Raw genomic sequence first — 25,097 nt, forward strand, 5'->3', positions numbered from 1 at the left:
CTGAAAACCCGTACGACATAGCCCCACTCTTCACTTCGTTCCTGCCCCTCTCCTCTGCCTGCTGCGTCTGCGCACCCCTGTGCTAACTGCACCTGACTACCCACATCCCACAGCTCCTCTGTGCCCCTGCCCAGGCTGCTGCTTCTGCTGGGAGAGCCCTCCCGGCCCCTCGTCCAGGCCCACCTCCCTGCAGACTGCACCATGCCACGCTGGAGAAGTGAACAGTAAGCATCACCTGCTGCCTGCCCTCACACAGCTCAGTCCGGGGAAGGAACCAGAAGTGAAATAAATAAGAGAGAGCCATGAAATCATCCTTTGTATTCTTCAAGGCCAAATCCAGGAGCCCCATCTTTGTGAAGTCTTCCCTCCTCTCCTCTATTCCGACCAGCAAGCACCCATCTGGGTTCAATACGCATTTCACACTCAACTGCTGAGTGACCACCCTACGTGTCTCACCTCCTACCCACTTAGTTCCCCTCCATCATGATCTCCCGGGGGGCACCAGCTGTGTTTTAGTGCCTCCTCATTGCATTAGCTGGCACATGTCTGGAAGCACATTGAACATACCCCAAAAAAGCTTTGCTGAATGAGCAAATGAACGCATGAATGAATGAATGAACAAATACATTCACTAGTGAGGGAATGCACAGCTTTGATAGTGTGAGGGAAGAGCTGTCGTATTCTAAGCACTTACAGAGATCAGGCATTAAGCTAAGTACTTCATTACTACTCACACCAACCTTGAGAGACAGAAACTGTCATAAGTCACACTTTGCAGACTGGGACTGCAGAGCTGGGACATCTCCTGGCCCTACAACACATACTCGTTATTCACTGGTTATGATACTGTCTCTTGATGGCTCCCAATTTCCTCTTCTGCTTCCTCCCCCTGCAACCTCGCATCCTCTGTACCAACCAGGCAGGAATGCCCATCATCGTCTTGTGTTTGCAGGAGAATGGAATGCTCTGGGACCTCCGCCCACAATGTTGCATTTGCAAGCATTGCCAGGCAACATAGTCTTGGCTCAAAGGAAACGTACAGCCACTGAAGCCACATCAGGGGCGGGGGCACACAGGTTTTCCCTGCTCCTGCACCCGAAAGCAGGACACTCTGCTCAAGACCAACTCCTGGATAAGAGGGATAAGGGAGAATTGCGTTTGTAATACACAGGATTTTATCCTGTCCTGGATTTTAAACTTTTTGGTAAATTGGGAAAGAATAAATTTTTATAGGGGGAAAAAAAAAGAGGGAAATAAAGTCAGATGGGAAAGCAAAACAGAATGAACAAAAAAACCCTCAAAACCAAACCAAAGCAGATCAAACAGCAGTGGAAAGCCACTGTCCAGGGCAAAGAACAAGGAAAATGAAACAGCTGTCTGGTTCTAGCATCTGTTACCTCCCTGGCCACACTTAAGCATCAACTACATTTTGCAGCAGAATTACTCAAGCGTCTGCAGGACAAACGAGCCAATGCCCAGCTTCCTTCCCCTGGAAGGAAAACACAGGCAAGGTCTGAGTCCCTCGGAAGACAGCACTGCTCCTGCACTCAAGGCTTTGCCATTTTTCTTCAACTGGCGGTGGTCTGTATTAAGTGCTGGGAAGGCTGTTTTGATCCTCTCCCTCCACTGGGCACCCACTGAGTGTTTGGAGAACAGCTCTGTCTCAAAGCAATACTGAAGGCAATGGTTATGTAAAAAGCCTCAGAAATTTGTTGCTGATAACACAAGCCAAAAGGGAGATACAATAAGAGCTGGACGAAAAAAAAGTTACTAAATCCAAATTTTCCACAAGTACTACTGCAGTTTGAAGTCCTCCCCCAGGCTGGCATGCCAGCCCCACTTCTGGAAGACTCCCTGAGTCCTGAGGTTGGTCACTCCTTCCATGTCCTGTGGGCTGCAGAAATGGTCACCTGGCTGGGGTCACTTTGTGTGTAGGGCGGGTGGGGAGGGGGGACGCTGCCGGGCGAAGGCAGGGTCAGGGCACCCGGTCACGCTCCTGGCAAGGGGTGTAGATGGGGGGGGGTGGGCAAGAAATGGCAGATAACACACAACTTGCAAAGTCTGGAGAGCTCTCTGAGGAGGCAGTCTACTGTAAACTTCCAAACACTTCTGGAAAATTGGGGCCATCTGCTGCCAAAGCCCAACAGTTTTGAGAGAGGCTGCAGATGCTGGGCAGTAGGCTGAGACTGAGGCAGGCAGGACAGCTTTCAACCTGGCACCCAACCCAACGTCCTACCGCGCGGCTCTGTCTGTCTGAGAGCAGCAGGGCGAGGCTCTGGTTCCGGCCAGCTGCCCACTCCGGCCAGGTATGCAGCATTAAAGGGGCAGGTTTCATTTAAATCAGCAGTTCCCAAGCCCAGCTGAGTGTGAGATCCACCGGGGAAGTAGTCTTCCAGAGATTCAAAGGCCCAAGATCTGGAGTCGGACGTTACAACTTCTGACATTCTTGGGAGGCGCTTCTAATGACCCGCCAGGATTAGAAGTGACCAACATCAGAGAAAAGAGCACTGTAGTTCCAGATGGAATGTGACACCCTGAGCTTCCTGGACCCCACAGGGGTCTCTAGCCATCAAGATGCCTGTGAGAATCTCTATGGGATCTGGGAAAGTCTGCAAAGAGCTCTTCCGTTCTGGGGCCTGGGGGTGTGCCAAGAGAGAGATACTGATGCTGGAGAGCAATTCCTGGGGCTTCCAGGGTAGCAGGAGGAACGGAAAGGACAACACAAGGAAAGATGCAGAAAAGAAAAGCCGGCCAACAAGACTGCCAGCTACATAATCTGCTCCACTACCACTGGCTCCAGGATGGAAAAAATGGTACTAGCTAACCTTTCCTGAGTGTATACTAAGTCCTAAGCACTCTAACTCATTTGTTACTTAGCCCTCGTAATAACCCTATGATGTTTAAGCAGAGCTATTTTCCCCATTTTGCAGACTAGAAAACTGAGGCAGAAGAGACTGTGTAACTTGCTGAAGAGGCAGAGGCTAGACATGACCCTGGGTGCCTGACTTGGGAGGCTCCCTTCTGAACCATTGTGCGTTATGAACAGAACCTCCACCCTGTACTTACAGGCCAAGAGAACTAAATGGGAAGAACGAAGGAGCAAACAATAGGTAGAAAAGAACACACAATACCCTCGAATGTCTATCACCATTCTAGACACTCTCGCCTTCCTGAAACAATTGGCCCTATGGCTTCTGTGCTCAATACTTAAAAAAATAGCATGACATGCACATCTTAGGCCAGTGCAAATGCCATGACATGTAGGCACACCTTTGCTCAAGTCAGTTATAAGGCTGGTGTTCATCATTTCCCAGAACTACCTTCCTTTCCAGGTAGGGCAGTCAGGCATGGGCTTCAGGGCAATGATGGCAGAACGTGCTGCCGAGAAGCTTGTCCAGTAAAGGGATGAGTGGTCATTACATAGCATCTTTCAACTCTGAATCTCCAGGAACCGGGGTGATGAGGGGGCATAGACAAATATCTTTCATGCTGGAAAGAAGTGAGGGCTTTATGAGGCTGTGATCATTGTCGGAACGTTGCCCGAGCTCCCTATTTCTTGCTCTTTCTCCGGGAGCAATGTCATAGTCTTTCTTTCAGTTGGTGATGCCTACGTTTGCCTTTCCTACCCTCTGCTGCACCTTCCAGGATATCTGAGACTCAACAGCTTTAAAGGCTTGTTACATAGTGACTTTGATTTCCAGTGACTTTCCTGACCAAGACAGGAGGAACTTGTAATCATAAAAAAGATGGATTGGGCTAATTGCATAAAGTTCATTTCCCCTTTGTCATAAATATTTACCATCCAATGTTTATAACTTTTGTGTTTGGACTTTCTTGAAATGCTTTATTGAATTAAAAACATCACATTACCATTGGCTAAAAGAGGAGACAGCTATATTTGCCAATAATTACTGCAACAAATGCCAGCTATTGATGCCAATTTTTTTTTTTTGGTAGTTCATATTTCCATAGACAGCTTTGAGGCTTACAATACCAGCATTTTGCAGATGTAATGGTGATGGTGTGGGGATCTCCAGGGCCCTAGACATGAAAATGGACTATATTTTAATTTTTCTTGGTTCTCTGGTATGCAAATATTTAAGAAGGCAAGAAACCTGGTTAATATTTGAAGCGAGGCTGTTCCCAAAGCAATCATTTTTATGAAGTTATTTACCCTATGCCCTTGAGAGAGGAAATGGCTTATAAGTTTGACCTTAAAATGGCCATGAATTGTGTTGAAGAACATATACAAAGACCCAGTCAGGAGGTTGTGTATTTGAAATTCCAGCTAAAGAGTAAAATAGCTCAGGGCAAGCTAGCATTTCCTGTTGGGGAGAGACGGGGGCCTGACATGCCTAGTGCTGGGCACCTGGCCTTGTGCTACGAGGCACCTGGGGAGCCTATAAACACCTTTTCAGAACAATATTTGTCAGTGCATTATTATAAAATTCACAAGATTGCCAAGGAAACAAATTTAACTATAATTCAAAATACAAGAATAAATACCAGTTCGTAATATTGTAACATGTATGTATTTCTTTGTCAGCACGTTACCTAAGAAGATCTAGCCCATGGGTCTAATAACCACCATAATTTCAAATATTTTTCTTCCTTTTTTTTTCATTTGAGAGGGAGTAGGGAGAGGGGAGAGAAAGGACACAAGCGAGCAGGGGAGAGGGGCAGAGGGAGGGGGAGGGGAGAGGGAGGGAGGGAGGGAGGGAGGGAGAGAGAGAGAGAGAGAGAGAGAATTTTAAACAGGCTCCATGCTCAGCGTATAGCACAACATGGGGCTCTATCTCACAACCCTGGGATCAAGACCCGAGCCAAAATCAAAATCAAGAATTGGACACTCAACCGACTGAGCCACCTAGTGCCCCTGTAATTTTAATTTTTTTAGTATTTACTTTTGAGAGAGAGAGAGAGAGAGAGAGAGGACAGAGCGTGAGTGGGGGAGTGGCAGAGAGAGAGGGAGACACAGAATCCGAAGCAGGCTCCAGGATCTGAGCTGGCAGCACAGAGTCTGACATGGGGCTCGAACCCATGAACTGTGGATTCATGACCTGAGCTGAAGTTGGATGCTTACCCGAGTGAGCCACCCAGGCGTCCCTGTAATTTTAAAGTAGAGGGGACAAAACCACAATGAGATACCACCTCACACCTGTCAGAATGGCTAACATTGACAACTCAGGAAACAACAGATGTTGGCAAGGATGTGGAGAAAGGGGAACACTTTTGCACTTCTGGTGGGAACGCAAACTAGTGCAGCTGCTCTGGAAAACAGTTCCTCAGGAAGTTAAAAATAGAACTACCCTATGACCCAGCAATTGCACTAGTAGGTCAAGGATACAAAAATGCTGATTCAGAGAGGCACATGCACCCCAATGTTTATAGCCACACAATCAACAATAGCCAAAGTATGGAAAGAGCCCAATGTCCATTGACTAATGAATGGATAAAGAAGATGTGGTGTATATATACAATGGAATATTACTTCCATGGAATGGAATGAAATCTTACCATTTGCAACAACGTGGATGGAACTAGAGGGTATTATGCTAAGCGAATTAAGTCCATCAGAGAAAGACAAATACATGATTTCACTCATATGTAGAATTTAAGAAACAAAACTGATGAACATAGGGGAAGGGAAGCAACAATAAGATAAAAACAGACAGGGAGACAAACCACGAGAGACTCTTAAATAACAGAGAACAAACTGAGGGTTGCTGGTGGGGTGTTTGGGGGGGGATGGGCTAAATGGCTGACTGGCATTAAGGAGGGCACTTGTTGGGATGAGCACTGGGTGTTATGTGTAACTGATGAATCACTGAATCCTATTCCCGAAATCATTATTACACAGTATGTTAACTAACTTGGATTTAAATTTAAAAAATAAATTAATAAAGAAATAAATTGGTGTAATAAAAAATAAAGTAGTGGTGAGTGTAAATGATAATTTGAGATAGCAGCTACAACTGTCACACAATATGAAAAGATCTGTGAGTCCTAATCACAAGACAGTCACGGGTACTGCTAACCCTGCTGTGGCTTCCTGCCAACATCTACGGTTGAAGGAAATACAGCCGATCACTGAACAGCACAGGCATAAGGATGCCAATCTCAACACCAACAAAAATCCACATGTAACTTTTGAACTACTAACAGCTTACTGTTGGAGTCCTTACCAATCACACAAATAGTTGATTACCACATATTTTGTATGTTACATGTATTACATACTGTAGTCTTACAGGAAATTTACTGGAAGTAAAAGAACACGTTAAGAGAATCGTAGGAGAAAGTACATTCGTAGTGCTGTACTGGATTTATAAAAAAAAAATCCATACATAAGTAGATTCACAGAGTTCACATCTGTGTTGTTCATGGTTTAACCGTAGTCATTTCAGTTACAGATTGAAGATAACAAAATATGTAAAGTTTCATGATCCTTGTTCACAAACCCTCTGAAATCTATCCGCAGACCCTGGTTCAGAACCCCTGCTTCCACACAATAATAAAGATGTGTTCATGAGAAACACAGTCCTCTTGGGACGACAGGCCTCTACCTTCTGCCAGGGATAAGCTTTTGTTCCTCATAAAAGGCAGAAGCAAAATGAAAACTCTTCCCACCAGGAGTCATGGGTTAGTATTTTCCTCAAAATATAATCTCTCCAGTACCTTCTCTTCTTATTTTTATGGGTCCATATTCCAGAAAGCAAAAAAGAAAATGTTCAACTCCTCGGCACTGATGTGTTTCATGGTTTCATTCCCTTGGCAGTTTCCAACCTCTGTTACATTTCATTATTATTTTCTTTTGTGTGATAGGCTTAAAGTTCTAGGAATTTCTAAGATAAAAGATACACACACCCTATTTGTCTCATTGATGTGTAGGTCTTTTTCCAACCTAACCCCCTACTGCTCTGCACAGGAATGCCAGCTGGGGGGCTTGCCAATGAACTTCTCGCCATCTAAAGTCTTTGAGGGAGCCAGGACCTGAGAACATGGACAATGTTCCCACTGCCATGCATGAATGCAGTTTGTAAAGGGAGAGATTCCTTTAGATTTCTGGAGGGTTTTTTGTTTTTTTGAATGTTTATTTATTTTTGAGAGACAGAGTATGAGCGGGGGAGCAGCAGAGAGAGGGAGACACAGAATCCGAAGTAGGTTCCAGGCTCTAGCTATCAGCACAGAGCCCGACGTGTGGCTTGTACTCACAAACCGTGAGATCATGACCTGAGCTAAAGTCAGATGCTTAACCGACTGAGCCAGTCAGGCACCCCCAGAGTTCTGGAGTTTTAATGGCTTTATGATATTCATTCTTCTAAACTTCCTGGCTTGGAGTGTTTTTCTTTCTTTTTCATGGTATCTAGTAAGTAGTAACTTTTTTTTTTTCCTATTAAAGGGGGCCTTGTGATACACAGAATTTTGTTGAGAATTGCCTCTGAAATAACCAGAGATACCTTGACGTGTCATGACGTCATGGGTGTGATTATTGTGAAGAAGTCGACAGCTGGAGACATGGGATGAGCACGGGGCTACGAGGAGACCCACAACTAAATAGAACAGGTCATGGGCCCTAATGTAAATTGCAACAGCTTCTTAGCATAATGGAATATAAATGTCTATGGACTTATAATTCACCTTTACATAATCAGTTCTAATATACTTAAGGGGTCACAGGGATAAGTGATATATGCTCACATTTTGTTTTTCTTTGTTGGCTTATTAGCTATACTTTTGCTGTGTTATTTATTGGTTGATTTACAGTTGGTATTATATATCTTTAACTTATCACAGTCTGTCTTTATGTGCAATTATTCCACCTCATACATAGCATAAAGACCTTACAATAGTATATGACCATTTTCTCCCATTCTGGTCTTTTGTGTGTATGTCACACATTTTACATTTACATATGTTATAAACTCTGAATTACTGTATTGGTTTCCTATGGCAAAGCTATTAGTGTTTCCAACTTCTTCTCTAAAAAACATTGCCATAAACACAGTGGCTTAAAATAACACCAATGTCTCATTGTACGGTTCTAGAGGTTGGAAGTCCAAAATCAGTCTCACTGGGCTTAAGTAAAGGTTTTAACAGGGCTGGTTCCGTCTGGAGGCTCCAAGGGGAGAATTTGTTTCTCTGAACTTCCAGCTTCTAGAGACTCCCTTGCTCTCCTTAGTTTATGGCCTCTCCTTGCATGACCCCCACCTCTCATTTTGGCTATCATGTCTCCTCCTACCTATTCTGATTCCTGCTTCCGCCTTAGTAAGGACCCTTCTCATTACATCAGGTCACCCAGATAATCCAGGAAATGTCCCCATCTCAAGATCTTTAACCTTTTTGTCATATACGATAAAGCTCACAGGTTCTGGGGATTAGGACGCTGGATATGTACCATGACTATATTCTTATTATTTTTTTTTTGTAAGACAGTTGTTTAAATGATCAGTGATCCTTTTTAAAGACATTTGAACATATTTAAATATATCATATATTCACCCATACAGTCACTACTTCCAGGGTTCTTCATTCCTTTGTTCTGCCTGAAAGACTTCCTTTATTTTTTTTTTTAAATTTCTTTCTTTACATTTATTTTTGAGAGAGACAGACACAGAGCACAAGCAGGGGAGAGGTAGAGAGAGAGGGAGGGAGACACAGAATCTGAAGCAGGCTCCAGGCTCTGAGCTGTCAGCACAGAGCCCGATGCAGGGTTCAAACCCACAAACTGGGAGGTCATGACCTGAGCCAAAGTTGGAGGCTTAACTGACTGAGCCACTCAGCTGTCCCTCCTTTAACATTTCTTCTAACATGGGTTGGCCAGCGACATTTCAGCTTTTCCGCTTTTGCATCATAAAAAGACTCCATTTCACCTTAATTTCTGAAAGAGATTTTTGCTGGGTGTAAACTTCTAATGTGACAGGTTTTTCTTTCCCCTCAGTACTTTATTTATTATTTTATTTTTTTAAGTTTATTTATTTTGAGGCAGAGAGAGCTTGAGTGGGGGAGGGGCAGAGAGGGAGAGGGAGAGAATCCCCAGCAGTCTCCACACTGCCAGCACAGAGCCCGATATGAGGCTTGAACCCATGAAACAGTGAGATCACGACCTGGGCCAAAACCAAGAGTTGGTTGCTTAACCGACAGAGCCACCAAGGTGTCCCTTCTCTCAGCACTTTAAAGATGCGGCTCCACGTCTTTTCTGCTTACATTGTTTTGAATGAGAAATACACTATCTTCTTTACCTCTGTTTATGTGTTCATAACGTTTTTTCCTCTGGCACTTTTAAGACGTTCTCTTTATCATTACTTTTAAGCAGTTGGATTATGATAAGTGCTGGTCTGGATTTCTTTGTGTTTCTTGTGCTTGGGGTTCACTGAGCTTCTTGGATATGTGGGATTATCATTTTCATCAAGTTTGGAATTTTTTTTAGCATTGTTTCTTCAAACATTATTTTTGTCCTTATTCTCTCTCATCTCCTTTTGGGGTGTCAACTGCATATGTATTAGGCCACTTAAAGACCCACAGATCACGGATGCCATCTTCTTTTTCTTGTCCATATTTTTTTCTCCTTGTGTTTCACTTTGGATAGTTTCAATCACCTTGTCAAGTTCACCAATCATTTCTTCTACAATCTCTCATTTCCCAGCAACCTCATGCAGAATCTCTTTCATCTCCAACAGTGTAGTTTTCATTTCTAGAAGTTTCCTTGGGATCTGTTTTATATCTTCCATATCTCTACTTAATGTGTTAAATCTTTCTGCTACCTTCTTGAACCTGGGACCTGATGATAATTACTATTTTAATGCCCTGTGGTCTGTTAATGCTATCATCTGTGTCTTTCTTGGTCAGTTCTGATTTATTTTTCTCCTCATTATGGATATATTTTTTTGCTCCTTTGAAGGCCTAATTTTTTATTTGATGCTAGACATTGTGAATTTTATTTTATTGAGTGCTGGATGGTTTTGTATTTCTACAAATATTTTTGAGCTTTGTTCTAGGACTTGGTTACGTCACCTGGAAACCATTTAATTTTTTCAGATTTTGCTTATAAACTTACGTAGGTGGCACTGATCAGCATTCAGTATAGGGCTAATTTTGCCACGCTACTGATGCAACACCCTTATGCGCATTTAAGTGAGCTCCAGAGGTTGTACCTCTAACATTTTCAGATGGTTCTTTTCCTGGCCTTGGGTAGTTTTCTCATAAATGTATTTGCTGAGTACTAAGCTGAAGATTGATAGAGGTCTTGTGCAGATTTCTGAGGTTCTCTTTTTATAAAACTCTCTCTTCTATGGTACTCTGCTCTGTGAACAACTTGTACTCCCAGCTCTGTTTCTTCAACTCAAGAAGACTTGCTTCTTCTCAGTTCTCCCTCCCTGTGTCATAGCCTGGAGACCATCCAGGCAGTAAGCCAGGACAACTAGGGGGCTCAGCCTATGTGCTTCACATCTCTCAAGGATCATAATTCTTCCTTGCTTGATGTGCAATGTCATGAAAAATCACTGTTACATACAGTTCATTTGATTTCTCAGTTGCTTCAGGTGGGAGGGTAAATCTGGCCCCTTTTACTTTGTCTTGGCCAAAGGCAGAAGTCAAGATAAGAAATTTAAAGGCAACATTGCAGCCATGATCATTTTATAATGTGAGATCCACTTTAATCCTCAAGGGCATTAAAGAATAATAATGGTTATAAAGACCTGTGTGGCACTGGATTAAAAGACCTTTCTGATTGGTTCTGGATGTCTCTGGCTACCAAAGGAGTACAGTTTTTACATAATGCTTAATTTTCCATGGCCCTCAGAAGTTCAATACAGAGAAATGCTGATCTAAGAGATGTACACAGACAGATTAGTTCTGTGCTCCAACAGATGGGAATCAGTGTTATCCAGAAAGGTAATAATAACGTACATATCAGCTCAAAACTTTGGGTGCTGGCATTGTGACAGACCCGGTTCTTAGCGCCTTATGTGTATTAATTAACTCACCAGGAGCCTTGGATTTTTACCAATGAGGGCACTAGTACACAAAGAAAGACACACAGAGGTGGTCACTAGGAACCAGCCTGTAGTCAGTCACTATCAGATCTGCTGTGCTGCTTTGGACAGTTTCTTGCCCTGGGAGGAAGCCACAGGACAGATCTGTATTGACCCCTGCAAGATATTTGACAGAATCTTACATATACGCCGGTGAACCAGATGGTGAACTGAGGCTTAGAGAATCGATATAATTATACAGGGAGGTCTCTAACAGTTTTTCCTCAACTCAGCTTGCCCACAGGGTCATCAGTGGTTGGATAAAGTCACATAAGAACTTAAATTTTCTGTTTAGGGTTATGTATGGATCCCAGATCAAAACATAGTTACTGAGTACCTACTATGTGCCAGGCACTGACCAAGGTAGGTGGAAAACACTGGGGAGCAAAAGTAAAATTCCTGCCCTTGAAAGGTTTATAATCCAGAAGAGGGAGATTATCAGTAGTCATGACAAACAAATGAATTATACAGCATATTGAAAAATGCTACGTTTACGGGGGTGCCTGGGTGGTTCAGTCAGTTAAGTGCCCGACTTCGGCTCAGGTCATGATCTTGCAGTTGGTGAGTTCAAGCCTCATATGGGACTCTCTGCTGTCAGCACAGAGCCTGCTTCTTTTCCTCTGTCCCCCCCACCCCGCTCTCTGCATGTCCCCTGATTTCTCTCTCTCTCTCAAAAATAAATAAATCCAAAAAGGGTTAAGTTTATGAATACAGGGCTTTCCCTTAGGGAATCAGGAGTCCTGGGTGCTCTAAGAGTGGATGGGGGAGGGTTACCCAGTTGAAATTTTAAATAGCAGGTCAGGGCAGGCCTCCTTGAGAAGGTTACCTTGGAAAAAAACAAAATCAAAAAAAAAAAAAAAAAAAAAAAGAAAAAGATGAGGGACTTAGTCACGGGGACAAGTGGGAGAAGAGCGTCCAGGCAGAGGAAACAGCCGGCATGAAGCAAAGTGGCCATGCTAGGAGCATGCCTTCCAGGTTCAAGAAAGAGTGGAAAGGCAATTCAACTGGAACAGAGTAGGGGAAGGGGAGTGCAGAAGGAAATGAGGACCAGGAAGAAGAAGGACTCATGCCAGCATCAAAGAGTCAGTGTTACACGGGAACAAGAAAGGAATAATACGACGTATATACGCTCTCCTGTTAGACTGAACACCAACTGAAACATGGACCTGTAAAGGTACAACACGAGGAAATTGATGATAAGACAAGCCTTAGAATCCCACAGCGGGGTGCTGTCTTGGTTTGGCTTTGAGTCATATGGTGTGTCCCAGGCCTAGGGCCAGCACTTCCAAAGTTCTTGGTTCCCAGCTGGCCTTCTGTCTCTCTGTTCTCCGACACTGCCTCCTGTGCATTTGTATGAAGTTACCGCCATCTGTGAGATTCACAATGAAGGCAGCACCCTAGCCTCGCAAGCAGGACAATTTCTGCCAGCTTCCCTGAGGCTACTGGCCATCTAAGTCAGCTGTGCTAACAGGTGCTCTTTCACTCCCCTAAAGAATTGCTCCTGCTAGGTACCAGGGGGAGGAAAATGCCCATTTTATTTTTTAGTACTGGTGACACTCTCAGGAAAAGGCAAGGACGAGAACATATTTTGTGGTTCCTGGTGAGGCGTAGGAATAAAATGTTCAGCTTCCCTGTAACTTACAAAATAAGAAGATTTCACTTTATGTAATTGTATCTTGAGCTTCTAGGGAGAATAAAAAGTGACACAGCTGAGCTGATCATTACTTGTTGACATTTTCACTGTCTTCTAGCAAAATGATGCTAGCAGAGGAAAATAAAATACCAGGTCACCTTCCTCCCCTTCGGGGTCTGTGTTTGAATGACTATATGTAGCTTTCCTTTTCTCCTTCAGTAATAGACACACCTGGGCTCACTCTGCGGCCCATTCCTTCCTGGCTGGGTGATCTCAGCCCACTGCCTAACCTCTCCTAGCCTCTGTCTTCTCATCTGTTAAATGGGGTTCAAAGCCTCTGCCTCAAGGGTTGCAGTCAGGGTTTCATGTGACAGTGCATGGGAAGCTGACCCTTCCTATTCACTCTCCATGTACTCTCTCTGCCTGGGAAATCATGAGCCCCTAGCATAGGCACCTCCCCCCTCCTGTCCCTCCTGGCTCAATTGGTGTGCAATTGGCTCCTAAAAGGCAAACGTGGCTGCAGCTCTCAGGGAGGAGGCAGTCTCTGCCCCACTCTCCGTAACTCCCCATCCATCCTGCCCCTGGTAGGGCCAGTACAGCCTGGCCCGCAACAACCCACCAGCCCCGAGAAGACTCCATGGTGGGCAGAGTGGCTGCTCTGTGTCCCATGACTCAGCTGGGCACTTCCCTCTTCTCTACCCCAGGAGCCCAGGACGTTTCTACTCTTCCTGAATGCTTAGGGTCCTCCCCTGGGGTTTTAATCACATGGATTTCGTGCTGTCACCACACCATCCGAGGACCCTTTGAAACCGCCCTTTCTGATGGTTCTGCATCAGCAGGTACTTTAAAGGACTGAAGGCTGGGAAGGGTAAACAGGGTGCCTCCTGGCTGGCATATGGTATGTGAAGGAGAGTCTTAATGGCCGAGGCTGATGGTGAGCACATCAGGCACCAGGGGCAGACAGCCGGGGATGATCGAGTCCTGGGGCCCACTGCATCTCCTCAGAGAGGCGTCCTTCAACCCTGCTGCTGCTGGGCAGAAGATACAAGGCACAGGGGTGTAAAGTGGGACTCAGCTCTCCATTACTCAGCCTGGACGGGACCCTTGCTGGCACCTCCGCAGGGCAATGGGGGAGGACAACGCTGGGCACAAATGCCCTTTGGGGAAACAGCTAGCAGGAGGTGCTAGCCTGGTTTGGGGGTTTCTGCACCCCAAACGATGGACTGGGGACTCCACCCTGATTTCCCAGACCAACTCCCACATAGCCAGGAAGCTCTCAAGAGGCCGCCTCCTGCCTCCCGCGGTCCAGGCTGACTCGTTCTGCTGGCTGCGTCCCCAGGGTCACATTCTAGAGGCACAGTCCCTGGTGTGTCTATCTTGGAGATGGTCTTGCCCTGGGCTGGGGTCTCGCTCGGGGAACATGGCCAGCCCTCCAGCCTCCCTCCCTGGGACCAGATGCCATCTTGAGCTCCAGCACTTGGAGAGCCCTCCCTCAGGCCAACTGCCACTGGGTGGCTCCTGAGTCCCACATATCCCCAGCTAGTTCTGCTTCTGTCCTTCTGCTCCAGAATGGCACAGGCTCTGCTCCTCGACCTGAGCCAACTGCCAACGCAGGTTGCTGTGGCCTCCACCTGGTCCACGGCATGGAGACTGTGCTGCCCCAGGTCCTGGCGCCTCTACCCCAGCACCCGCACCCACAAAAGTGGCCAAGCCACGGCCTGCTGTCAACAGCATGGTGGGGAAAGTGTGTGCTCTGGGGGTGAACAGACCCGAGTCAAATCCCTGCTCTACTACCTGCTAACCAAGCCATTTCGAATGACCGCTGAATCTCTGAGGCTTGGCGTTACCATCTGTACACTGAGGACAGCAACCCAGGGAACCTGTGGTGACGGCTCATCGGGCTCACACACGTTTAGAAGCCTTAGGACAGGGGCGCCTGGGTGGCTCTGTCGGTCGAGCTTCTGACTTCCGCAAAGCTCCATATGCAGGTCATGATCTCACGGTTTGTGAGTTCGAGCCCTGTGTGAGCTCTGCACTGACAATGCGGAGCCCGCTTGGGATTCTCTCTTTCCCTCTCTGCCACTCCCCTGCTCGCTCTTTCCCTCTCTCAGAATCAATCAACTTAAAAAAAATTAAAAAAAAAAGCTTCCTGTGTGTGGAAGTGTGTCTATGCACGCATGTAACTGCATGTGTGCATGTGCACACGTGTGGCTCTCTACAGGTGCACGTATGCAAATGCCCGCGAGGGCGTACGTAAATGCACGTCAGGGTAAGCAAACGGGTGCGTGCATATACGTGTGCACGTGTGTGTGTGGAGTATGGATACCTGTGTCCTCCAACAGAAGCCAGACGCTCCATCCCAAGCCGGTCCTCCCGCGGCTGCTTACCTCCATGTTTCTGCAGAAGGTGGCATTGGTGCCAAACAGGATCTGGCATTGCTCGTTGGCACTGTAGTGCATGCCTGGCAGCTTGTGAGGGAGACGCACCGCATGCTGGCTCCTGGGGTCTGTGACCAGCAAACAGGTGCTGACTTTTGACCTGAAAGAGCCAAGGGGCAAGTTGACTTATAAGGCTACTTCCCAGGTTTTTGTTTTGATTTGTCACTCAAGAGAAGGGGAGAAGGACGCATCTCCGAATTATGTATGGGAAGATGACCCAGGCACTGGACTCTTTTTCTACCTGGCCAAATGCAGATCTTTACTAAGAAGACAATGAGGGCTTAGCAAATAGGAAAGGGCCTGGGAATAACACCCCGTGAGGCTAACGTACTTTTCTCAAGTTTGAGCTTTCTTGGGTGAAAATCTATTTCTGAAATCGATTCCCACAGTATTTTCTTTGAATATATCTTTGAGGGGTGCCTGGGTGGCTCAGTTGGTTAAGTATCCGACTCATAGTTTTGGCCTCTTGGTTTTGGCTCAGGTCATGATCTCACAGTTCGTGGGTTTGAGCTCCGTGTACGGCTCTGTGATGACAGCTGTGGTGTCTGCTTGGGGCTCTCTCTCTTCCCCTCTCTCTCTACCCCTCTCCTGCTTCCTATCTTTCCATTAAATAAATAAACATTAAAACAAAAGAATACATTTTTGAGCAAAATTATCATGAATAAAGAAAAAAATAGAAGCTAGGGTCATTTTTCCTTTATTTTGAATAAAAAACAAAGTGCTTATTTCCAACTCTGCGGACTCTCTTGGAGAGCCTGTGTCAGGCCATGGCAGCTGACTGGTCTAGGTGTGCTACCTGAGCACACATTCTGCCCTCAGTAAAAACTGGCTGGAGGCACGATCTGCAAAGGAGGTCAGGATTTCCATCACGATGGAAACATTCACAGATGTTGAGAACAACTCTGAAAAACTGAATTGGGGGCTAAGAGCCTGTGGCTCCCTTAGGAGGTTAAATATTTGAATGCTTTTGTTCTTCAATTCCCAAAAGCAAGGCAGATGGTAGTAGAAAGGAAACCCAGCCTCACCCCAAGATTCTTGAAGAAGAGAGTTGCACGCAAGTATACACAGGCCGACGCTGGCCACCTCCCCCGGGCTCAGACACACACAACACTTTAAGAAAGGCGGTGGGACCAGCAATGTGTATATGAGCAAATGAAAATATCCTGCCTTGTTTCACTGACCCTTCTGGGGAAAATGAAACAATGTCAAGAGGCTTACAACAACATTTCATGGAGATTCTGTGATAACAAGTACTCAGGAAGAAATAGACGCTATTAAAACTAATGAATCCGTTTTTAAGCCTTGTGTAGCACATAATTTTTCCACCCACAGGAAATATCATGAAAGAAGACCCAGGATAGGGACAGAAGGCAGAGTGATGCCCGGCTTCTGCATCCCGAATTCACGGGGGTATGTTACTGAACCGCAAAGCTCCATATGCAGGTAAGACTCAGTTCCTTCCATCTCCATGTGGTGGACGGATGAATACAACTAAGTACGGAAGTGATCGGGGTCTACCCGTCAATCTGTAAGTTTATCCCTGAGGTCTTGACACTAAGGGATCCTTATGGTACCTGAGCAAAGACTTTGTTTGACGAAGGTCTGAAATCAGACGGCCAGCTCTTCTGTAGCAATCTGCAAGTGGAATGATGCAGATATATTCTGGAAAGAAGGTGGCAGCGAGATAAACACAGCCCATCCTTATATGTGAGGGGGGAGGTGAGCAAGCCCCGCTCCCCAGCAAGTGTGCCCCCTATCAAGGGAAGCAGGCTGAGCATTAAGGAAGTGACTTTTTCTGTAGCAGCCAAGGACACTGCTATGGTGGTGTCCACTCAGAGTCAAAGTACTGCAGAGAAACGAAATGGGGTTCTTTTCAAGTCCTGGTCACTGTGCTGATATTCTGTCAATCAATAATGCATTTACGAGTAGCAGCTGGGTGCCCAGCATCCTAGCAGATGCACACGTGGGAGGAAGTTTTGGCTAGATATAGGAGACTCTGCACTGACCACCTCTTTAGGCCAGATCAGAGTTCTAAGCGATTCATTTCTCTTTCCCACACTTGCTAAGACCTCAATTATTATTATGTCTTCTGGAAGCACTTGTTTAGAAACATTTTTTTTATATTTTTTATTATTATTATTTTTTTTGAGAGTGGGGGTGGAGCCTGATGCGGGGCTCTCAACTGTGAGACCATTTTCACAACCGTGAAATCAAGAGTCGGAGGCTTAACCGACTGAGTCACCCACGCGTCCCAGAAATATTTTCTATTATAGTGCTTGTACGGAATGATTCAAGGACTTACTTGAGGAAGTTTTCCAGGTCATCTCGGCTGCAGGATGACCAAGAGAGGTCACTGGGGTTCCGGCCTTTTACCCACTCTCCTGACATGATGTGGGATCTGCCAGCGCAGGATGAGTGGTCATCATCATGGTTCATTCCCAAGCTGCCCGAGGGAAAGGAAAAGGAGAGACGGACGCTTATGCTATAGGCTTTCATCTGCAGTTCCAGGTTCCAGCATACTATGCTAACTTAAATCAGGTCTGAAACACAAAGAGTGACACAGGCTGATACCCAGTACGCTATTCTCAACAAAGTAGACCAGCAACCACGAGCTTATAGAGACATTGAGCGATGACTTCCTTACTTAATGAACGAAGACAGAGCAGACACAAGGAGCATTTGCTAAGTAAATGAATAAATGAAAAATTACATTAATGCTGTGATATTATCGTTCTTACACTGTAAACTTCTGATGGTTACGCTTATTTGTGACACTAAAATAGACCAATGTTAATGATCTAAGTGTATTGTTGCCCTATGGAGAAGTCATTATGGGAAGGTCTAATGGGAACCACCCATGACTTTGACTTATATAATAATATCATAGGTATAAACCTTCAAATCAGTGGAAAATGTGGCTTTTCTGTCTTTCACATCATTAAACCTGGGTCCACCAACATCATACCTGTGGCCTCCATGCCCAGTTGTACCTAATAGACACCAGGATGCCTGTCTAGATGTATGTGGCTGACCGCACACTAGAAGCTGAACAAGGATCTTAGTTTGCTCACATGCTGTCACTGGGGTAACCTGAGGCACAGAACATACAAGATCAGATGGCCCAGACTTGGCTGACCTGTGATATCCAGGGCAGAGATTCACTGTGCAGAAGGACGCCCATCCTTTGCCAACAAGCCCAATGGAGAAAACATGTACTTCCTTTCATTCAAAAATATTTATCAGAGGTTTCCCAAGTGCCAGCTAATGGACTACAAAGACACAACGGTGCACAAAATGCCATCCCTGACTCCAGATCACTGCCTGCCTGGGCAAGGAGACAACACAAACAGAGATAATTACAAAAAGAGGTTCTAAAGGCTTCTCTGGAGCCTCATTTTCCAGTTTCCATCATACATCTCTGACCATCTTCCATCAATGCCCCCTGCTTGCTGCTTAATCCTGGGGTCTGTCGACAGAGGCCTGCCTGTATTCTTACTCTGCACACCCTCCAAGCCACTCTCATACTCTTGCCAATGGAGACACTCCCTTCACCAATACCATGGGGAGCTGGATTAGCCAAAGCTATCCTAGTCCTTGGAAAACACACCACCTGGCACTCGTGCTCCTGAATCTTCAGACTGGCAGGGGAGTCTCTGATCACCCACATATCTGCTCCTGTGAGTTAAAGGAATGCTTATCAAGACTTAACTGAATTTATTCTTAAGCCCTATTTATGTCAGTAATACTTGCTATTTCAATTAATACATGAAACACAAGAACAAGAGTAGTTGTTTTCATGAAAACTAACTTAGCTCGCTAAAAATAGCCCACTGCCAAATTGGATGTGGGCAAGACAAGTGTAAGAGATGAGAGGAAAAAATATCACAAAAATCTGGTCCAGACTGCTTCACAAGGATCTTTTGTGTTCTACCCAATCTAAAAAAGAAAAAGAAACTGGAATTTGAACTCATTTCATTATAACTCGTGGTTTGTGTGAAGAAGGTGACGTGCGAGGGCAATCAGCAGACACATACCCTCTAAGAAAAAGCGTTCACCGCCACTGCAATATTGGTGAAAAAATTAACATTTTCATGGCTTAAGCTTAAACCAAATGTTTAAGGCACCTAAGTATAATTTCTTTACGTTTCTCCACTTGAACCTTTTTTTGGTGGGGGGGGGGGGTGTCAATTGGTCAATTGACCAACTACTGCCCTGTCAGAAGAAAGCTTATCTGTGGTGCCATGGACCCATGTGTTGGTGGCCATGTTTTCCCGTGGTCCAGACCGCTCTCCTAGACATCACTCTCTCCCTCTGCATTTCCCAAAAGGCGCTTCCAACTCCCCAGGGCAGTTTTCTATCCCTGGTGGAGTCTCAACCAGTGACTGGCACAGAGTGGGCACTCTGTGAATATTTATTGAATAAACTAGCTATTTAATAATGGAGAAAGCACCACAAAAATCAGAGAATCCATGTCCATTACGAGGGCACTAAGTCTAGTACCATGGCGTCTTGCTCAACAGAATGATGAAAGCCTTCTCTGGCTAGATTCAGTCTTGCCCTCTTGCCAAGAAACCAGGTATCTGTCCAATTCAAGTTAAATGAAGAGCCAAGAAATTGTCAGATAAATCTGACCAATAGGAGTGATTTAGACACATTTCTATTGGTTACTTCACTGAATAAAATGAGTCCTATTTTTTAGCACCATTGTTCAGCTTTTTAGTTTTTTTCCCTGCTTGTTATCTATCTACGCCAATAGGTATCTACAGCTATCCATCTGTCTATCTGCCTATCATCTCTTTGTTTTGTGTTAACTTTTTTTTTTTTAACGTTTATTTATTTTTGAGACAGAGAGAGACAGAGCATGAACAGGGGAGGAGCAGAGAGAGGAGACACAGAATCTGAAACAGGCTCCAAGCTCTGAGCGGTCAGCACAGAGCCTGATGCAGGGCTTAAACTCATGGACCGTGAGATCATGACCTGAGCCGAAGTCGGATGCTTAACCGACCAAGCCACCCAGGCGTCCCTGTTTTGTATTAACTTTTGAAGGAAGTGGCTGGTTTTTCAAGTGCCTTTAGCAAAGGATGCTAAAAGGCATCTTAAATTTGTCTTAGGGTTTTATCTGATATCTTTAAATGAAACTAGAGATAGGGTTTTCGAAATAAACAGATCTTCTGAAAATTTTGATGGATTTCGGTGAACTCTGCTAAATGTGTACAGGTTCCAGAAAGAAAATGTCTCAGGAAAACAGTGGCTCCATTCTATCTTCAATGACAAGGTGTAAGCACGGCGCACAGACCAGGTGCAACTGGTCTGCTGTCACCCTTGGGGAATATAGTCCTACAGAGAACCAACCTGTGAGTCAGTTTTTCTTCTAGCTTTGCACTTTTATAAGCTGGTTCCCATCATCCTGGGCTGGGATCCCCTGAGTGGCCACCAGATGGGTTTTTTCAAACAACAAGGATGTTGTTTGGGAAACCACAACGGGAGGAGATCCAAGTCCTGGCAGAATGGCCTCACCACCTATGGAGGAATGTTTCATCTGTGACCACTTCTAAGTTTTCTCTCGTGGTCAAGTTGGTCGTAAAATGAAAGAGGTTCCTTTGCTCACACTGCCAGACTCTGCTGGCCAGAGGACCTCGTCTCTCAGGAGACAAAACTATGTTTAAAACAGTGCTCAGAAAAGCTGACTATGCCGTCGATAACCATATGCCTACACAGTGTGCTATGTTGGTGTTTCACTACGCTGGCCCCAGAGAAGGACTTCCCCAAGGAATGTTCCAGTCAGCAAGATCAGCCAAGAGTGGGATTCTTGGATTTCTGGAGCCTGTTTCTAACACAGATCATGCTTGATCTAGTTTAAAATGTTCAAATGCTAACTAAGTGCCTCATAAATTTACAGTTTGATGAACTAGCATTGGGCTGGGAGTCCTGATATTTGAGGTTTACATAAACTACTGTTTAGGCTATTTTTAGATTAAATTCAGGATTACTTGACTGAGAAATGTATGTTGTTTTAGGTTTATGTCCCAGGGCATCTATTACTTCTGGCAACATTATATTTAACAAGAAGGAGTAGCATTAAGCGAACACAGTAATTCTGACTCTAAGTAACAGTGGGGTTAAGGACACGGACATGCCTCATGTCACATGTGACTGAGATTTATTAGACACAATCACAACTTAATGGCCTTGAGTTGATTTTATCTTAAAACAAGTAACACATTGCTTCTGTATTAGCTTTAGGAAATCCAATATGTACCATGCAGGGAGTTCTAAGAGAATCCCTATAATGTTTCACCCCTCCTAGCTTCACCCCAAATCCTGAAAACCATGGAGACAGCTGTGTGTTTTAGGTTTGGTATATCTGCCATCTTGAAAGTGTTGGTTTTACCTGGCTCTGAGTCTGTTTCTCAGAAGCTTTGGGATTTTGACAACAGGTATACAATGAGGTCCCACCTCCCCTCCAAACAGGGAACCTGGGGAAATGGCTCCCGTGACGTAGCCTCCACACTGAAGGGGCTGCTGGCCAACCCAGGCCAACCCTATTAGCCCTCTGGGCATACTGACAGTCCATTTTCAGTAAGTGCTCACGGATGCTGCAGTAATAGGGATGGCTCATGGCAGTTTCTAGGAAATAGTAGTTAGATTTGTATTAATTCATATTACTTAACAGTAACAACTAACACATCAGCTTTATACTGGAAGGAAAATTCTCGACTGTCAATACTTCTTTGACAAGAACCACACTGTGCCCTCAATCTTCAGCTACTCAGAAACGTCACTTGCAAGTATTAAAAGTCACTAGGGGTAACAGGTCGCACTCATTTATGCAGCTTAAATTGTCATGATCATCAATAACCCGATTCAGAGGGAACAAAACAAGTAGGCAACAATAACATCAAAATCCTCTCCCCGCCAGAGGAGTTTTTGTTTCTGTTTTTGTCCAAGGAAATGAGCCTATCAGTCTTCAGGGATTCAGTAGCAATGCAACCAGCAGAGTAGATCTGGGGTCTCTACAGACTCAGCTTTGCCTCCTACACACACAGGATCATCACAGTAAGAATGATCCTAAGTCACCATGAAGTTTGGATCACCAGTGGGTAAATAATGATCAGCACAGCGTTGGTGTTAAGTGTGCTTTGCTGTAGTGGATTATATCGCAGCAGCTGACAATGGTTAAGACACATGCAGTATACACCGTCTCTCTTCACTCGCCAGAGCACAAAAGTAATGAAAACACTCAAGTTCCTGAATTTACGTATAAGGGATTTTGATGTCAAGTATATGAGTCAGGTCTGTCTCCTCCTTCTGCCTGGGCTTGTGTATTGTGTGTTTATACATACAGAAGATTCCCATCAAACGGGCTCTAACTTTTCATTGAACAAAAATGCAATTGACTGTGTTGAGAGAGAGGTCAAGAGAGAAAAAGAAAAGAGAGAAGGCGTGCATAACCTGAGTGATTCTGGCCCTCACTCTGGTCCCTGAGCGTGTACATGTGCATGTGCAAGAGCGTGCATGTATGTGTGAGTGTGCAAGAGCGTGCATCCCCTAACACAGTGGGACAGCTCTGTGTATCTGCCCTCCTCTCAGGAGGTCTCTGGGCCGCTCTGTGTGAGTGCAGCACGACGCTGAGGGTGATTCTGGTGTTTCACAACACACATTTGCATGCAACATGGGCACAAGGTATGAAGGCTTGACAGGTGAAGTTTAAATTTTATCTGATGCTTGAAGAAATGGCTGCCGGTTCCAACAGGGGCAGAAGATCAGGTGTGACGGCCTTGGTGTCGGGTGCCTGAGGCGCACCTCCGAAAAGCAATTTTTAAAGGTAATGTTGATAACTATTTTCACCTTTTATTCCTGTTTAAGAATACACTCTGTACAAACAGTTGCAGTATCACTGGGCCATCATTTGGCCTGAGTATCTTCACTTCTATTTCCATTTGTATCTTTGTACCCTCCAGATAAAGCAAACACTTCCTTCATTCTTTTTTGTTTGTTTGTTTTTATTATTTTGTTTTAATGTTTATTTATTTCTGAGACAGAGAGAGACAGAGCATGAGTGGGGGAGGGGCAGAGAGAGAGGGGGACACAGAATCTGAAGCAGGCTCCAGGCTCTGAGCTATCAGCACAGAGCCCGACGCGGGGCTTGAACTCACAGACTGCTAGATCATGACCTGAGCTGAAGCCGGACGCTCAACCGACTGAGCCACTCAGGCGCCCCACTTCCTTCATTCTTGATGAGCCCCTTTGGGGCTGTAAAACTAGGCTGATGTGCTTCAGGTCACACACCAGGCCAGACTCTTTTTTCTGAGACTATCTTTCCAGGCCAGGTAGGCCACAGCAGGCACGGTGGCTCTCGATGATGAGGCTTCTCCCCTTCTGGCACCTTCCCCCATAGACTCCCTTCTGCTTGGACACATTGCACACAGAGCAGCTGGCTTCCAATTTTCTGATAGTTTAATGAACATATGCAAACAAAGAGATGATACTAATTCAAAGGGACACATGCACTTCTATGTTCATAGCAGCATTATCGACAATAATCAAATTACGGAAGCAGTACGAGTGCCCATCAACAGATGAATGGATAAAGAAGATGTGGTGTATACATATAGAATAGAATATTACTCAGCCATAAAAAGAATGAGAACTTGCCATTTGCGGCAACATGGATGGAGCTAGGGAGTATAACGTTACGTGAAATTAGAGAAAGACAAATACCATATGATTTCACTCATATGTGGAATTTAAGAAAGAAAACAAATGAACAAAGGGAAAGAGAGAGAGAGAGAGAGAGAGAGAAACTAAGAAACAGACTCAACCCTAGAGGACAAACTGTTACTAGAGAGGTGGGGTGGGGGGAAATGTGTGAAACAGGTGAAGGGGATTAAGAGCACATTGATCATGATGAATGCTGAGTAAGGGACAGTATTGCTGAATCACTACATTGTACACCGGAGTCTAACATAACAGTGTATGTTAACTAATTTAAAGTAATTAAACTAATTTAATTAAAATTTAAAACTTAATAAAAAAAAAGCTATGTAGAAAAAAATTTCTGTTGCAAGTAGATAGTTTATGAGTAGACTACAATTCAACCCTAGTAGATGATGTAAGCGTAGACACGCCAAAAAACATACACACCCAGTAAAGGGTATCAAGATTTGGGTTTCTCTCAAGAACTGTCAAAATGAAAGTCTGATTGTGAGCGTGTGTGTTTCAGGATAGTGGTCATCTCGTAATTCCTGTTAAAGGCTTTTGAAATAAAATGAATTCTGAAAGAATCTGCTAACAAGGTGAAGTTTTCAATGATAACATACCTTAAAGAAAAAAGAAAAAGGAAAAAAGAAAGAGATGATATGAAACCCCATTCTCATCATGCAGAAGCAAGTGCTATATTTGAGGGTCCTGGCTTTGGAGTCGCACAGACCTGGATGAGGATTCCAGCAACGGTGCACCTCCAATTCCTCATCTACGACTACACAGGGACAAAATCTTAATGCCACTCATTTATTTGTTCCTTCATTCAACAAATATTCATCAGGTATCTTCTACAAATAGAAGTCTGGCAGAGGCTAGACCCCTGCCTTCGTGGAGTCTGTATTCTAAAGGACTGGAAGTGAGGCATACGTGGGAACACACACACACACACACGCTTGAGGGAAGAAGGCTACAGTCCCCAAACTGCAAACCCGGTGCCCTCAGAGAGCCACAGAGTTAACGAGGGAGGTGGGGAGATGCCACACCAAAGGGAAGGTGGGCTCATGGTGAACGGAAAAGGTGCTACTCTGTCAAATGCCTTTAAATTCCATTTTTTGCGGCGCCTGGGTGGTTCAGTTGGTTGAGCGTCTGACTCCTGGTTTCCACTCAGGTCATGATCTCACAGCTTCGTGGGTTCGAGCTCCACATCGAGATCTGCGCTGGCAGTGTGGAGTCTGCTTGGGATTCTCTCTCTGCCTCCCCCTCTCTCTGCCCCTACCCCACTTGTGCTGT

General features: G+C 45.0%; 1 protein-coding gene across 1 annotated transcript in view; it reads right to left on the minus strand.

Annotated features, from left to right (window-relative positions):
• Positions 1-25,097, minus strand: part of ADAMTS17 (ADAM metallopeptidase with thrombospondin type 1 motif 17) — a 345,685-nt gene that overhangs the window by 154,210 nt on the left and 166,378 nt on the right. The window contains exons 9-10 of the mRNA XM_032593574.1: positions 17,407-17,547; positions 15,054-15,204 (exon numbers count right to left, since the gene is read on the minus strand). Of these exons, the coding sequence (XP_032449465.1) occupies positions 15,054-15,204; positions 17,407-17,547 (292 nt within the window). The remainder of the gene's footprint in view (positions 1-15,053; positions 15,205-17,406; positions 17,548-25,097) is intronic.

This window comes from Lynx canadensis, chromosome B3 (assembly GCF_007474595.2).
Source record: "Lynx canadensis isolate LIC74 chromosome B3, mLynCan4.pri.v2, whole genome shotgun sequence".
Lineage (NCBI taxonomy): Eukaryota > Metazoa > Chordata > Mammalia > Carnivora > Felidae > Lynx > Lynx canadensis.